We start from the raw sequence: 15783 nt of genomic DNA, 5'->3' as shown, positions 1-15783 counted from the left end.
CCAGCCCAAACATAAAGGTGAGGCAATTCTTCCCATTTCAGTTACATGAAGTACTACTATGGCTGGTAAAAGCTGTGTTGGCTCAAAAGGCAATTGGACAAACAGATCAAAGCAAATTTGATAGAGGCTTAATAACTAAGGAAGACCTCACATCCTTTTCAAAGTTAATGAGCCACGAACTGTACAAAGCCACCCTACCCCCAGGCAGTACCTCCACACCGGTGTCCTGTGCCTGCCTGCCTTCCTCAGAAGCCGTTAGTCCTGGCTGTGCAGACGCCTCTGGTGTGACTCCCGACAGCCATTCTCTCGCCTCCTGCGGCAGGTAGTCGTGGGGAGAGCTGCTGCCCTTCAAGAGGTTTCCGTAACAGCAGTTTTCTTCAGCTCCTTGGCATTTGCTCTTATCTTGCTGCTTCTTTCTAGAGTCTTAGTTGGAACTGCAATAAATCACTCACTGGTTTTTGTTCATACTTCCTTCTGGGGGCAACTAAATTGCTTTATGTTAGAGTTCTCTAGATCCTTAATGTGCAAAAGGCTGGCTCTTTCACCGAGGGCAGCGGTCCTCAGCCACCCTCCACGGCACCTTCCCTGCTGAGCCAGGCGATAGGGCAGCCACACCAGCCCTGTCTCTATCCTGGGAACATCTCCCACGCGGAGCTCTCTTCACCCACCAGGAACTGTACCAAATTTTCCTCTCGCCTCCCAGTCTATGAAACTAGATCATCCCTTCACTCACAAAAAACTTGAATGACGAGTTACCAATTTGTGTCCTGGAAAGCTTTACTATAGTAATTAATACAAAGAAGTATGGACCCTAGGATAGTTTGTTTTTGCAGGGAATAAATGAAAGAAATCAGGTACTCTTATCACCTGTTAATGGCTGTAGGTGCTGACTTTACTCTATGAAGACCTCAAGAAGAATTTTGGGGGGGAAAGTTCCTTCTGCTTGCACCCTGTGTACTTTTATTTTTAAAAAAGAGTTCTCACGTAAGTTAGTTAGCTTTACCTAATTACCTAACACCTCACACTTTCATTCCTCACCAGAATAATACAAGTTCAAAAAATATTTTTATTTCCTTGTATGAAATGGTAGCGAAGATACTTCATTTCCAGTAAGGGAAAACCACTGCCACAATTCAGGTGCCAACAGCAGCCCTGCAAAGAGTTGTGGTCTACTGTGACAGAAGAACAGGAGCTCATGTGCTTGTAGCCAAGATTCTCCCAATACATAGAACATCACAGCTGGTGCATAAACAAAATTGTTCTACCACACCAGAGGCGAACAGCGCTGACTGGGGAGTTACTGCAGCAAACACACTTCAGGACAACACCATGGATGTATTTTAGCTCCGGGGAACAGTAAAAAGCAGACATGACCCAATAAGAAACCTTCACATTAACAGCTGTAGATGTTTAAAACTGAAGAATGGCTTAAGCAGATTTTATTCTGGTTTACCTTTATAGCGGCTTTTTTCTCCACTGTACAGCTTTATTCCATGCAGTGAGGTTAGCGTAATGTCATTATCAAAAAATGCAAGCAACGTAAAATGACTATTGTTTCCAAGGCCCAAAGTTTAATAGCAGTGATAACACAGCATTTTTATTTATGTTAACAGCTTTTTACAATTTATGCTCAATAGGACCAGAAGCTGTTTAGGTGGATACCTTTTTCCAAATTAACCTATCCGTTTGGAAAGGCAATAGAGAATGAGTTAATAGCCAGAGTTCTACAGATACAAATACAAGTGTTAGAAGTCACATGCTTTCTACAAAGAGATATATATATCCCTGAATGCAGTCAGATCATTTCTCATTGTTTCTTTATTCTGTGATAATCATGGATTTCAAATTTAGCTGTAAGCCAGACTATTTTCCTACCCCTACGCTGTCAAGAAAGAGTTCACAAGGTGCAAAAAAGTTTACATGAAAATAACCTCTTTCATTTACAATGGTAGTATTTTCATACCTACTTAGTCAAAAGTATTTGGAATCTTACCAGTCACTTTCATTCCATTTTTAGTCTGCTTTGATCTGTCAATGCTTCTATTTTAGAAAGCTTTCCATGTTGTTTTTTTAAGTATATTTTAATATTTATTTATTAATATACATACATATCTATAAATATATGAAAGAGCTTAATTATTTGACTAAAGAAAATGCAGAATTGGTCTTAACAGAATTATTATTCTCTCTCCTTTAACAAAATAAACCATCTGTATTTATAATCCATACAGAATCTTCTCCTAGTGTGTAAAATACTCAAAGTAGCTAAAAGTCTTCCCATGAACAAAAATTAAATGGTTTGTCATCATACACAGTTCACTGGAAGAAAGCCGTATGTATTTCTGCATTTGCACTGCAAGATAATTATTTTGTTCTTTGCTTTCAAGGATTCACAAGCAACTTAGAAATGTCTTGCAGCGTTTGCAACTTAGAATATGTCTTGCAGTGTTTATTTGACTAAAACTAATCCAGAGAAGACTTTTGAAAAATAGTCACATTCACAAACACTACCAGTCCATTCACACCGATACGAACTCTCAAGTTAAAACACTAAAGTTTGTTTTAAATGGGTACTACTATTGTCTTTTCCCCAAAAGACAACCTAAATGCCATTTGTATCTATTAATTGTCTTCAATAGGAAAAGGTTAGTACACCTGATCAAGAAAGCACTTCACAGAAAAAAACACCATTCTACTCTGTTACTGTCATACGCTTTTGCAGCTGACGTACTTGATACTTGGAAATCAAAAGAATTAAATAGATTCTAATATGGAAATGCATTTAAAAAGCTGTGGAGAAGATGCACCAGCACTGCAATTTGTCCATACAAAAAAAGTTTTCTCATGCTGAGGGCCCAGTGGCTGAGGTTATGTGAAAAGGCTGCTCAGATAACAAAAGCAGCACAGTGGTGACAGGCCAACAGCACACCTTATATGCACACCAGAAAGTTCTGGAAAGCAGAAACGGTGATAATGTCACACTAAATACTAATAAAATATTTGTAAAACATTTCAAGAACTTTTGTATATCAGAAGAAACACGTATCAAGTTTTTATCTCTTGCAGATGCTGTTGGACCTGCAAGAGAACAGATAGAAATATAAATAACTGGTGCTATAACCCCACACAGAGGCACGTACACACTCAAAATAAACCTTTTATCTGAAAGGCTACATACCATCTTTATGTCTGGCCTTCTGTTTTTTTTCTCATTCAGACACTGATAAGCAACTGAATACATTTTATGAACTGAAGGTACATCCCAGTCACTCATCTTTTCATCAACATAATCCTCAATAGTTGCTTCCTCATCCTCAATTTCATCTTTGATACTCAGCTACAAGAGAGTTTGAACAAATGAGCAGATAGCATTGTAAGCATCTGACTATTACGTATTCCACGCTAACAATTCAACACTTGCTTTTGAGTGTTCTTTTCTCAACCACTTTTTGAGACAAAGAATTATGACAATGGTTCAGCAGCATAATTATTCATCAATACCTGCAGAAACAGCCTGTGAGACTACAAGTGGACTGTACATTTTTATTATAAATTATTTCTAATTAACAGAAAATTGTAAAGCAATTTTCTTTAAGCTGCATCATACAGCTTTAACCTTCTCCCAGTTCAAGGCTCAGTTTTGTAGTATTGTCTCTTTTTCAAGAGAAGCAGCATGATCAACATCAAGTATTTATGTTTACTTAATAACCCACAAATATGCAAGCTTAAGTGTGAATAGGGGTTTTTTTTGTCAATCTTATAAAACCTCCTTCTGTAAACTAATGCCTTCTGTCACCAGTCTCAGTGGCTGCTGTGCCTGTAAGGAAACTTCCAGTCTGAAATATATTTTTAAACATGACTGGTTTAGTCCAAAGCTCTCCAGCTCCAACACACTAGAAATAAGTTACCTGTAATCACAAATACTGTTCGAGGAAGACCTCAGACAAGTCAGTATCGCAAATGAGGTAAGAAATAAAAGTCAGTGAGTAGACGCAGGTCCTCTGCCTTCCTCTAAGGGTCAGTCTGAAATTGCTGACTAACATTCAGCTACGTCCAAATTTCAAAGCTAAGGATGCCACATTATCTTGCACTGACCATTCTCTTTATGCTCCCAGAAGTACATTACAAAAATAAACTGTACCAGTCAAATCCCATTTTGTATTCCTTTTCATATCCTACCTCTGAAAAAGCCTGCTTCAAAAAAATCCCCCAAACCTCAAGATTCTATCTGACAGGGACTGAGTTCTCCAAGGTCTTTACAGAGCTCAATAGGATAAGTATTATGCCACTCCAGAAGATACAGCTTAGAGGAAAAAAAAAAAAAAAAATCTATTAATAGTACATGGGTATTCCTCAAGCTGTGAAGGAAGTGATCTGCTATCAAACAGTATGGAACAAAACCAATCCAAACCAGAATGCTATTTCATACTTAGTAAATTTTATGTAAAAAATATTCTAAGAAAACCTTGGATTAAGTAGTTCAGAATTTAATTTTAAGCTAAATGAAAGGCTAAATTAAGAACAGCCTTATAAGATTTCTAATTCAAGAGAGTGAGCTCTGAGACATTAGTTTCCTAATTAGTAGACTGAATTGTTAACTGAATAGTAAAAAAAAGAAAACAAAATTCAACCCACCCCTCACCTTGCAAAAAAGCCCTTACATTCCAAAATTCCCTAAGGTTAAAAAGACAAGGTATCTGCAGATTACTAGTAAATTTGAAGATGATGAAAATTGATACAGGAATGGTAAGAAGTATAAGGAAACATAAAGAAAAAACAGAGATGAATAGTTTAAAATATTCTGGTGAATGAGGAACTATCAGGGTACCTGGGTATAACGGGGGTATGCTGATAAAGCATAATGATAAGAAGATAATATGATAATAAGAAGCCATACCGGAACAAAGGAGAATTACAGTATCAAATAGGAAGGAGATGGCCTTGGGGACTGAACAATCTTCTACCAGCCAAGAGAGGAAATATTCAGCCTCACCTCCAAGACAAACATTGACACAAGAACTGTTTTCATAACTACATATTTTGATGACTCATTTGATCGTCTCAGAACCTGTTAACTGACTATGATTTCATACAAAGCAGAAAAAAACATACCAGTAACTGTGGCTCCCGGTTTTCATCTACTGGAGCAAGACCTGTTATTATTTCTAGTAAAACCTAGGGGAAAAAAAATCAGAAGAGAAAATGAAGCGCAGAATAATCCTTAGCATATATACCATTTACAAAAAGGAGCATGACTGCCGGTCTTTCAAACAAGTGCTCACAGGATTTGTATTTGTCCAAAGAGAGCTCTCTATACAATTTATCATTGTTGCTGTTGTTCCTACCTTTATTTTCATTAACTGTTATTAGCAGTGTGCCTTATGAATTTCTATGCAAGATTTTCTCACCCTACATTGTGTTGCTTCAAAGCAAGAGGGAAGGATTTCCAACATATTCAGAAACAGTAGCTGACCTACCTCCCCATGAAACTAAATACCATGAAGGAAGTGGTCAACAGCAATTAGGGTTTGGATCTATTCAGAAAGGATTCATTATTAAGCTCATGTCTTTTTTTGTACTCAGCTGTAAAGTAAATCCTGCATAGACAGCATACTCTTGATGCTTAAAAATAGTAAAACACACTTTTGGATCATTTTCTTCAAAACATTTTTTTTTTTTTTTTTTCCCCCCAGCCTGAGTTGCATTTTTGTGCACTACTAAGCAAGATGAAACAATGTTCCACATTACTTCAAACTACATTTAGCTAGAACTTGGAATGCTATTTTCCTCCAGTCTTTCACATGCAAATTTATATTTTAACATAATTATTGTAATCATTAGCAAATTCAAGGTTTTAATCAACATATTCAAATAATTTTAAACCAATCAAAGTTGAGAAACTCTATGTTAAGAGCACATCTGTTGGGGAAAGGAGAAATGATAGATCAGAGTGGATTATTTAATTTCAGATATTCTTGCTTTTGTGTGCTTTTATCATTTACAAAAAAGTCATATACAGCTTCCTACATTCTACTTACTACTCCAAAACTGAAGATATCAGATTTAGGTGTTATCTCTCCTCGCAGAGCTTCAGGTGCCATATAGGCTGCTGTTCCAACAATTCTTTCAGTCATGATTGTTTGTGTGAATGTTACAGATGCTCTTGCAAGTCCAAAGTCAGAAATTTTGGGCATATATGTATCAGTTAATAAGATATTTGCACTGGGGGAGAGGGGAAAAAAAGAAAAAAGAATTTTCCAAATGAGTACAGTCATTAGGTTTTATAACAGACTAATAACTCCTTAACAACAAAATGCAAACTGCTATTTTGATTGTTTCTTGAAATCCAAGACATTTACTCGTTATTCATATAACAAAAACCGCAAGAGTTAGTTTTGTTGGAAATTGCTCCATTTCAAAATTAATTGCTCTAAATAAATTATGAACTGGCTGCCAGGATCCATCCATGTTCTTTCTTATGCATGCATGCATACATGAATTCATTAAAAAAAAAAAAAAAGAAAAAACCAACAACGAAAAAAACCACACACACCCCTACCCCAAATCCTACAAATACAAAAATTTCTTGTAAGAGCCCAATTATGTTACACCCATGTATTGGATCTGAATACTCTTTCTTTAAGAATAATAGAGAATACTTTGCTCTCATCAACTGGTGCTGGATCACAGTACAATTCTTAACTGTCTAAATCTCTACTAAGAACTAACAAAAGCATTTTTTTATACTTATACCTATTACCTAATACGATGTCAACCATTACAAATTCACATGCGAAATGAATACTAAGACTCTATTATTTTCCTGGAAGTGAAACAGAAAACTTATTAATGCTGGAATAATGTATGTGCTGTGTTTCCACTTGATCTACAGGTTTTACTTCCTTTAAAAAAAGCGTGAAGAACTAAACTGATCTAAAAAACATTAACATTTTCATAAAATACTCAGTGGGATGAATTACAGCATAAACCTTGTACTCTTTTTTCACACTTGTAGCATGTGGAACTATTTTAAAAATACTTGATTTAGCATTTCTGTAATCCTCCTCATTTTCTGATCTCCTTAATGGAACTGTAAGAAAACCATATAGCCAGATACAACATGTAACACTTACTAGAAACTTGTATTTCTAACTTCCCCTTCTTTTTCACCAAACCTTCTCAACAAAATTAACACAGCTGTAAGTTACAGCAGATCACTTGGTATTAGAACTGCTGTAAGCAGTGTTAATTATAAGACCACTGCAAAAAGCCAAACACTAGTCAAGGCACTATCCACCAACTGGTTCCGTATTTAAAGCTCAAATTCTACAAGAAGGAAGAACAGGATCACAGCCTCATAAATCTAAGCTTCTTATCAACTTGAATCAAGCCCAAAGAGTGGTCACTTTTTCGACACACCACAAAGGGCACAACAGAAGCAAGTTTTAATGCAACTGTCAAGCTTCAAGAGATAAATGACCTATTTCCTGGGCATAATCAAGCCAAAAACCTATGGACAACTCTGAGAATACCCATTCAATCACGTACCCTCTAGCCCACGGAGAAGCTGTTCTAGTGCCTGTGTGGTTACGAATGGTCTCCACAGATCATAGCAATATGAAGACTGAAGTAAACCTTCTTAGATGTCTCGTCATCTATGTTTTACCTGGGAGTGGCAGCACTATTAATAACACCAGCCAAATTTATAGAACTATTCACATGGCGAGTGCAAGACGTTGCAAAATGGAATCCAAACAGAAGAAAAAACCAAACCAAACCCAATCCTGTAATATGATCAACTCACAGCAGTTAGAAGGGTAGAGTAGCATAAGGTAAAAAATGCGTCCCTTCCAGTCATTACACTTGTCCAGAGGCTTAAGCAGGGAAGAAAGAAGAAACATAAATTGTCAAAGCAGCAAGCACATTTTATGAGGCAGCTGAAGCAAAAACTTGTTCCTCGCAAGCCGGAAGGTCACAAAACCAAAGTGGTCTACATTTAGCAGAGTTGCCAAAAGCCAAAAAGCTATTGAAACATTCATCCATGACAACCAATCAGTCATTTGCTCCTTCTTAACCCACAGAAGGAGTAAGGCATCTGGGGCTTTTCTTCGGAGGTTTGGACTGATTTGGTATTTAAAAGAAAACAACACAAAGTGTAGCAAGGAAGGAAAAAAAAACCAAACAAAAAACAAACCACCAAACACCCCCCCACCCGCCTCCACCAACCCTACAACAAAAACCCCACCTTTTCTAAGCTCTGATATCCCTGGAAAAATCTCTGGTACAGCAAACAAGTGAACATACATTATCCTTGAAGAACCCTGAACTTCATAAACCTGACTGAAGTAATTTTCCTGTCTTCATAATAAATAGCAGTAAATCAAAGGAGACATTCTGAAGAAATGCTCTAGGAAAAAGCAAAAAATAGGTGGGTTTTCATCTGAAAAATTCCCCATTTAAAAAGTCATTATGTTCTCTAACAGCAGCTCTTTTAGCAGCAGTTGTGAAAGAACAGAACTTCTGGGTGTCCTTGCAGCACTCAAATAACTATTTGATAGTAACGGATTACAATAGCCTCATAATTATCTTTAGAAGCATGTACTGGTCATGTCCTTGTGGCACAGACAAGATTATGGTGATGGATGTCACTTGCAGAAAAGACTGTGCCCTTGACTGAAGCAATGCTTCTTTAGTTTGTTCTATCTAAAATTACTTTAACAGGGGGAAGAAGAAAAAAAAAAGGGGGAAAAAAAAAAGGAAAGGGAAAATGCAGCCAGTGATAGTCAGCAACTTTTACCTTTTAATATCTCTGTGAATATGATTATTTTCATGCAAAAAGTTGATGCCATTTGCTGTACCTTGAACAATTTTACATCTTGTATTCCAAGAAATTGGTGGAGTGTCATCCTTGAATAAGAAGGGAGAAAGGCAAGTAGAAAAGTGAAAACCTAATAAATATATACGCTCACATAAAAGAAAAGAAAACATACAAAACCCCCACAATCCAAAACCAACTTCCTGCTATGTTTTGTGGTTTTCAGGTAAATCATTAAAAAGACTAATATCATACATTTCTTATTTTACTTGGGCAGAAATACATGCATTTGTCACATTCAGTTCTTTCCCCTGCATTTTGCCTTAGATTAACTCAGCCGTCACAAAAAGTGTTCTTGATAATATTTGACTCTGACCCTACAAAGCCAGCTGCACTGCAAAGAACTACCTGTATTTACTACATCTTCCACTTCGTAGCAGCACTGATACCAGAGCCTTTTAATCCAAAGCAAATAATTCAAAGCAATCAACAGTTTTTACTAACAATGAGAAGTCAATCTTCCAGTGGTTTTGGTTTACCACTTCTCAAGAGTTTAGCTCAATTCATGTTCCTAACTAGACCTTAGAAGTGAGGACACCTACATTTCAAAGCCACTTCTTAATCTTGTCAGTGCCCAAGGGAAAAGGATTAGAGTATCTCATCATTCTACCACCTCCCTCGCCTGCTCATCAAAGCCCAGATAAGAAGATGATGACATAGGCAGGAGTCCAGGCCTCAAACACATCCAGTGTAGTCACAAAATGAAGTTATCAGCAAGAACACACATTCAGTATGCACATTCCTCACCTATTCGACTTTATCAGAAGAAGATTCTGCTTTATAGATTCTGATTTAGATTCTTTATGATTTATATCATAAGTTTGTCTCTTCCTTGTAAAGGCCTCAGTTATTTCTACTTTAGCTTTCAATTACCACCAATCCTTTAAGCTCACGTGATGATAGTGGCCAAAGTTACACAGATTAACATTTTCATATACATCCCTGTCAAGCACTGCTCATTTCTACAGATAAACTTGCCCCGCCTTAAGTAAAACTTCGCCTCTCTTCTGCACTAATTCCATTTTTAAAAAAACACAAAACAAACACAAAAAAATTGCAAATATATAAGCGTGTGCAAGCAAATCAACCAAACCAACCTGAGACAGCAGTGCTACCAAACATATCCAGTCCTTTCCCCATCCACTGCTACTCATTCTCATCCTAACACCACTTCTTTCCTGTTGCGGCAGAAGTATTTGTGCAGCCTTGCAGAGGAAACAACTCCAAGTGAAAATGAAAGATTTTTTTCACCAAGTGTTTTTTCAGCCTGATCAGTTCCCTAACCCAGCTCTTTCTCCAGCTACTAAATGCCTGAAGCAGTACAACAGGAAGATCAGTGCAGAAAAAAGCAAAATGACATTTTTAGGTCCAGGGACATGGGGGGTTGAAGTAGCACCAGTTTAAAACGTTCACCAGATTACAACCTCAGAAGCTGCATTTGCTTAGTATAAAGCAGATTTTTTTTAAATCCTTCGCCAGACTAACATGGACACTTATCTACTAGGTTAAGTCTTGCTTACTCTTGGTATCACTCTAACGAACCACTGTTTGTCCTTCATACACAGAGTTGCCTCACCAAAAACAAAGGAACTTATTATTTATTAAAGGCCAAGGCTAGAAGATACGTCAGTTGATTAAATCAGAAGGAAGCCTGCATTTACACAAAATACTACTTAAAAAAAATATATTTCCCATTTATTTAGGCACTTCAGAGAGATACACAGACTATGAACATTGTGTTATAACCACTGTCACAAAGGCAATGAACAAAGGGCAATTTCACAATGCAGAATCTCAAGAACTAGCAGAGAACATGCCAATGGCAGAACTGGGAACAATACTGCAGCACCCTCTGCTCCGGTCCACGCAGGCATAGCAAGTCTAAGCTCCTCTGCCACTTCAGGTACTAGTACATGATATTGTATTGTCAGCCTGCTTTGACTTGCCTAAAACATTTGTATAAAATGTTATTGGAAGAATACTTGTTATCATATTTGTCTTCTAGAACACAGAACTAAGTTGTAAAACATCATTTGGCCACTACAGTTCACTACTGTTTTAAAGATTTCATAGATATCTGTACTTCAGCAAAGTAAGCCAACTGGAAGCTAGAAAATACATAACTTACCAGACAAGCAAGTCTGTCAAGCAATGAACCGTTGGGCATGTATTCGTACACCAGACATGGCTGAGCACCATCACTTGAGAAACCAAGTAATTCTACTAGATTCTCATGCTGACACCTACAGCAAAAAAATCATGTTCATGTATGCTCTGAAAAACTCCCAGCATTTGAGGAAAATACAAGGCATAGGGAACTTGATCCCCAATTACTTGTTTCAGCCCTACTGCACATAGCCAGGTTTCTGCAGTGGTGCTTTAAAACGAACAAAATACAGTCATGTTGTGTATGAAACAGTCTCACTTAACATCAAAATCATTAAGTTATGCTAGAAAGACAAAAATAAGGGATCACACTAGCTGACATGTTATCTGTCAACATTAGACTCCCACAAAAGGCTATAATGACATCGTATAACACTGTACTCACTTGGCCATCATTTTTATTTCTTGATCAAATTGCTGTTTCAAGTCCTGAACACTAACATCAACCATCTACAAAAGGAAGTATTTGACGTTAACATCACTGGACATATTAAAATGCACAGTTATTAATTAAAAAAAAATATCAGAATTGCAAGCCTTCCTTTACATTAGTTACATGTAACAGCTACTTAACTGTTAACAGTATTTTTTATACTCAACTCAAAAATAAAGGATCAGAACATGACCTTTAATTCCTTGGAACACAGTATTATTGGACAAATGGATCCAGTCTCAGCACAGTCACCAACTTACCCATTTTATTCCACTGCAGTTACCCACTAATAGCAATTACTCATTACAAACTTAATTATTCACACAAACCATTGGTTATGAAGACTACAGTTCTGTGGCAATACCTATTTAGCTTGTGAATAGTTCATCCGTTTCTGAAAGGGAAACCTCCCTAGCACCCCTTCCCTTCCGCCACTTCTTGTGTGCAGGGAAGGGAGGGGAACTGCGGGAGGACTCTGCTCTTCCAGACAACTTGCCTGAGCCGCTCAAAGGAGAGCTACAGAAAGGGCAAGACTTCATCTCCGGTGACTGTGCTGACTCACACTACTCATGAGACTACAGGATAAGGTTCTCAACCCAACTAATGTTTAACGTGGTGACACTTTTTGAAGTGTATCCTTCAACACTTTCCACAGATAAACAAGTCTATACTCTAAAGCACACAGTCATTAAAATGGAAAAATGCCCAGAACAACTCACAGCAACAAGCTTCTTGACAGCCACGTTTCTGCCATTGATGTAGCCTTTGAACACAACACCAAAGCCACCTTCTCCCAGTTTATTACCTCCAGCTGATTCTGGCCGTGCATCAAAATTATTTGTAACACTTTCCAAGTCATGAAATGAAAAATTATGGATATCTGAAAGACATATTTGCCATTTAGAACAACTATGTTTTCACTTAAGAACGAGTGTATTGAATAGATTCTCTGCGTCAGTTCTATTAAACCAAAAACTTGCTATCATGCAAATCCTGACATAGTGGAGCCTTACTTCCAGCTTTATGATGAAGATACCAGGAAAAAAAAGAAATGAAACACAGATAAATATATATAATTAGCTATGCATTATTTTCTTCACAACTAGTACTGTAGCAGCCTTCTGATTGTATTTTTTGTTAATACTTGTAATACAGGTAATAGAAATCAAATGTGCAGCAGACCACAGAGAGTGCCACACTGCATCAGATGTAAAAATGTATCTAGATCACATCATGTTTCTGGCAGCACCCCAAAAGTGGACCTTTAGGAAGGAACAGACTAACCAACCATATACTTTCCTAGAATGCTTTCTTTAGTCATCTTTTCTCCAACATTCTTAAGTCATTTCTGACATGCAAGATCTAGCTTTAAAACACAAGATGCTAAAGAGTCTACAAAATCAGTACTGAAAAAGGGCAACAGGATTATGAGTAGCACAAAATAAACTGAAATTTAATTAGCAGTCAAGCTTCCCATCACAGTAGCCACCTTATTGGCAAGGTGCATCTCACATTCTGACATCTTATTATCCAGGTTAAATTCACAGCCACTCAGAACAAGACCAAAAGCAAGATGCCGTTTCCCATAGATGCACGATGATAGGAATATAGTTATTACTTCAATGCATTGTTATGTTTTATTGCACATGGGGTGAAGGACAGATCAGCAAAAAAGACTGTACTTAATTCCACCAAACTAAGTGCCTACCTGTGCTACTAGACAGTGAGCTGCTATTTTCTTGACTTAAGTAGGGAGGAGCTGAACATTGCTTCTCAATACTCTGAACTAAAACAGGCTTTACAGATGCCACTTCTTTTTCCTGTATAGGCAGTTGTTTCTCATGCATAGGCAAGGTTTCCTGTGAAGAAAGAGGTAATGTAACTTCTTGTGCCATCCTTACAGCTTCTGAAAATGGAATTTAGAAAAAGTGTTAACTACATTAGGCATCAGAAGAAACAAGTAACATTAATGCTAGTATTTACTAAGATCAGGAGACACACAAGCATCATGAGAAGGTTATATTCTGCCACCATGTGTAAGCTGCAGGACTCTCGTTTGAACTTGAAACTCTTATTTAAACTGTTATTACAAATAATGGAAAATGGAAAATATGTCTACTTTTGTTTATTTTGACCTAATCCTTTCTGATTTTCAAGTTACTGTGAAGCTCTTTAGCATCTTAGAAAACTGAGAACACAGTACAAAATGTACAAGAGTAACAGTTACCTGGAAGCAAAAGGCTTGCTGGTGCTAGGAATTGATTCCTAATCAGCAGATCCACAAGATCACCAACCGTAGAGTTTGTCGTTCCCCAGTCATAAAGTAATTCACACGTGGGGCTCTTTCCCATTTGTACAAATGCTTCAAATCTCCTTAAAAGATAAATTAAGACCAACATTAAAAAAAAAGTAACCTCAAGAACCATGAAGAAGGGAAAGACATTAAAGGTAAATGCCAAAAAAAAAATCTGAATGTACTGAACTGCACTGTACAATTATTTGCGGAACTGCACTGTACAATTATTTGCATATCTTCTAAAAATGCAGCTAAAAAAACAGAAGAAATTCAAACTCAGGGGAAAAATATGCAAGATATGAGAAAAACTAAGGGAAAAACATGCATGCATGGCTTCAACATTTTGTCCAGGACTCATAATATATAGGCACATGGGACTAACAGAAAAGAGAATGTCAGCAAGAGACAGAGGACAAGTCAGATACAGATCAAATGGAAAAAATTTAAGTGTTTTCCATCCATCTGGCATTCACACTTCATTTTGAATATTTTGACATGGTCATTAAACAGAAATTGAGATCCATTATTCTGACTGATTTATTATTATTATACAAAGACAAATGAAGATCACTAGAAAGACTGGACACCTAAGATGATACGTAGGGTATTTAAAATCTCATAACCTTTGAAACAGCTTAAGGATTCAACAAGCCCTTCAAGCAACAAGGTGTTCATAAAATACTGCTGACATTACTTTTAAATTAAACTCCTTAGGTTTAGGCCTCAGGCTCCCCGTGTTTGCTGGACATTGTCTCGGGAACAGTGAATTACAGGTTACAGTCCAGTTGTCTCTTGTGCTGTTCTTGTGTGAGATGCACGATGAAGTTGATGTTTAGTACTCTCCAGGGCATGGAAAAGTTACACAGCCAGTGCTGTATCGCTAAAAATACATATGTCTGTGGCTCTAATTAATCCTAATTTCCGTAGTCAATTTTCTTTGGCTATAGCTTGTCTGAAAACTGAACTACGGAACAATTAAGAGTAATTACCTCAAGTTCCCTAAGGAAAGGGTACTGTAAGGTGAGTGCTTAGGTACCTGCCGGCACACAAACTGCAACCAGTTACAGTAACGGGATGGACAACCGTATTTATCTTAAACAGCCAAAAACCAAGATTGTGTTACGTGACTTCTATATAGGACCTTATGTGCATCTGGTTGTATCTGCTTTCGCCGGAGGGATTGGTTATATCAACTGCCAACTTCTTCCACCCTTCTTGTGGGTCGATGAAATCTGCCAGCTGCCTCACCAGCCCATAGCTGAGGCAGCGGACATACGTTGAAGTCGTGACGGGCTTGCTCATCTTCCCCTCCTACGGAACAACAAACGCCGCCGTTAACAAAGGGGTTTGCCGGGGCTGGAGAAGACCACCTCACCTCCCCTCCCCTCAGAACCCCCCTCACCTCACACCTCATCTGACACACACCCCTCCCCTCCCCTCACAGCCCCCCACCTCACCTCTCACCCCCCTTCACACCTCACCCCCCCATCTCACACCCCCGCTCACCTCACATCCCCCCTCACACCCCTTCCCCCCCCCACCTCCGCCCTCACCTCACCCCACACCCCCCCTCACCTCACCTCCCACCTCACCCCACACCCCCCCTCACCTCCCAGCCCCCTCACACCCCCCCTCACCTCACCTCCCAGCCCCCTCACACCCCCCCTCACCTCACCTCCCAGCCCCCCCCACCTCCCCCCTCACCTCACCCCACACCCCCCCTCACCTCACCTCCCACCTCACCCCACACCCCCCCCTCACCTCACCTCCCAGCCCCCTCACACCCCCCCTCACCTCACCTCCCAGCCCCCCTCACCTCCCCCCTCACCTCACCTCCCACCCCCCCCTCACCCCACAACCCCCCTCACCTCACCCCCCACCCTCCCACCTCACCCCCCAGCTTACCTCACCCCTCACCTCACCACCGACCCCCGCCGCTTACCTGACGGCGAGAGCCCCCGCTCCCTGCCCCTCCCTTCCCGTCAGGCTTCTCCCGCTGCCTCACTTCCCCTT

At 38.8% G+C, this 15783-nt stretch overlaps 1 protein-coding gene across 5 annotated transcripts; it reads right to left on the bottom strand.

Moving 5' to 3' along the window:
• Positions 1–1549: 1549 nt before the first annotated feature.
• Positions 1550–15775, bottom strand: IRAK4 (interleukin 1 receptor associated kinase 4). Of its 5 annotated transcripts, XM_049814004.1 has the most exons (12): positions 15713–15775; positions 14912–15081; positions 13702–13847; positions 13183–13380; positions 12194–12354; positions 11427–11491; positions 11004–11118; positions 8798–8907; positions 6039–6222; positions 5113–5175; positions 3179–3337; positions 1550–3078 (listed from the first exon to the last, which is right to left on the bottom strand). In XM_049814004.1, the coding sequence occupies exons 2-12, from the start codon at positions 15070–15072 to the stop codon at positions 3046–3048; spliced, it is 1395 nt and encodes a 464-aa protein (XP_049669961.1). In that variant the 5' UTR covers positions 15073–15081; positions 15713–15775; the 3' UTR covers positions 1550–3045. The 5 variants fall into 5 exon arrangements, with proteins under 5 accessions (XP_049669961.1, XP_049669962.1, XP_049669964.1 ...); XM_049814005.1 differs by lacking the exon at positions 15713–15775 and having other exon boundaries at positions 14465–14992; XM_049814007.1 differs by lacking the exon at positions 15713–15775 and having other exon boundaries at positions 14760–14992.
• Between the last annotated feature and the right edge of the window lie 8 nt (positions 15776–15783).

Source organism: Accipiter gentilis, chromosome 11 (genome assembly GCF_929443795.1).
Source record: "Accipiter gentilis chromosome 11, bAccGen1.1, whole genome shotgun sequence".
In the NCBI taxonomy this organism is placed as follows: domain Eukaryota; kingdom Metazoa; phylum Chordata; class Aves; order Accipitriformes; family Accipitridae; genus Astur; species Astur gentilis.
Note: the sequence above shows the minus strand (reverse complement) of the source record. Positions and strands in the feature narration are given on the sequence as shown.

Bases quoted from the DNA above. Each gene is read 5' to 3' on its own strand.
- IRAK4 (XM_049814004.1), bottom strand. From the start codon at position 15,072: ATGAGCAAGCCCGTCACGACTTCAACGTATGTCCGCTGCCTCAGCTAT. The intron at 13,381-13,701 runs GTAACTGTTACT...TTCCATTTTCAG, and splicing joins AGCAAGCCTTTTGCTTCCAG to AAGCTGTAAGGATGGCACAA. The intron at 3,338-5,112 runs GTATGTTTTTTT...ACTCTCTTGTAG, and splicing joins ACCGGGAGCCACAGTTACTG to CTGAGTATCAAAGATGAAAT.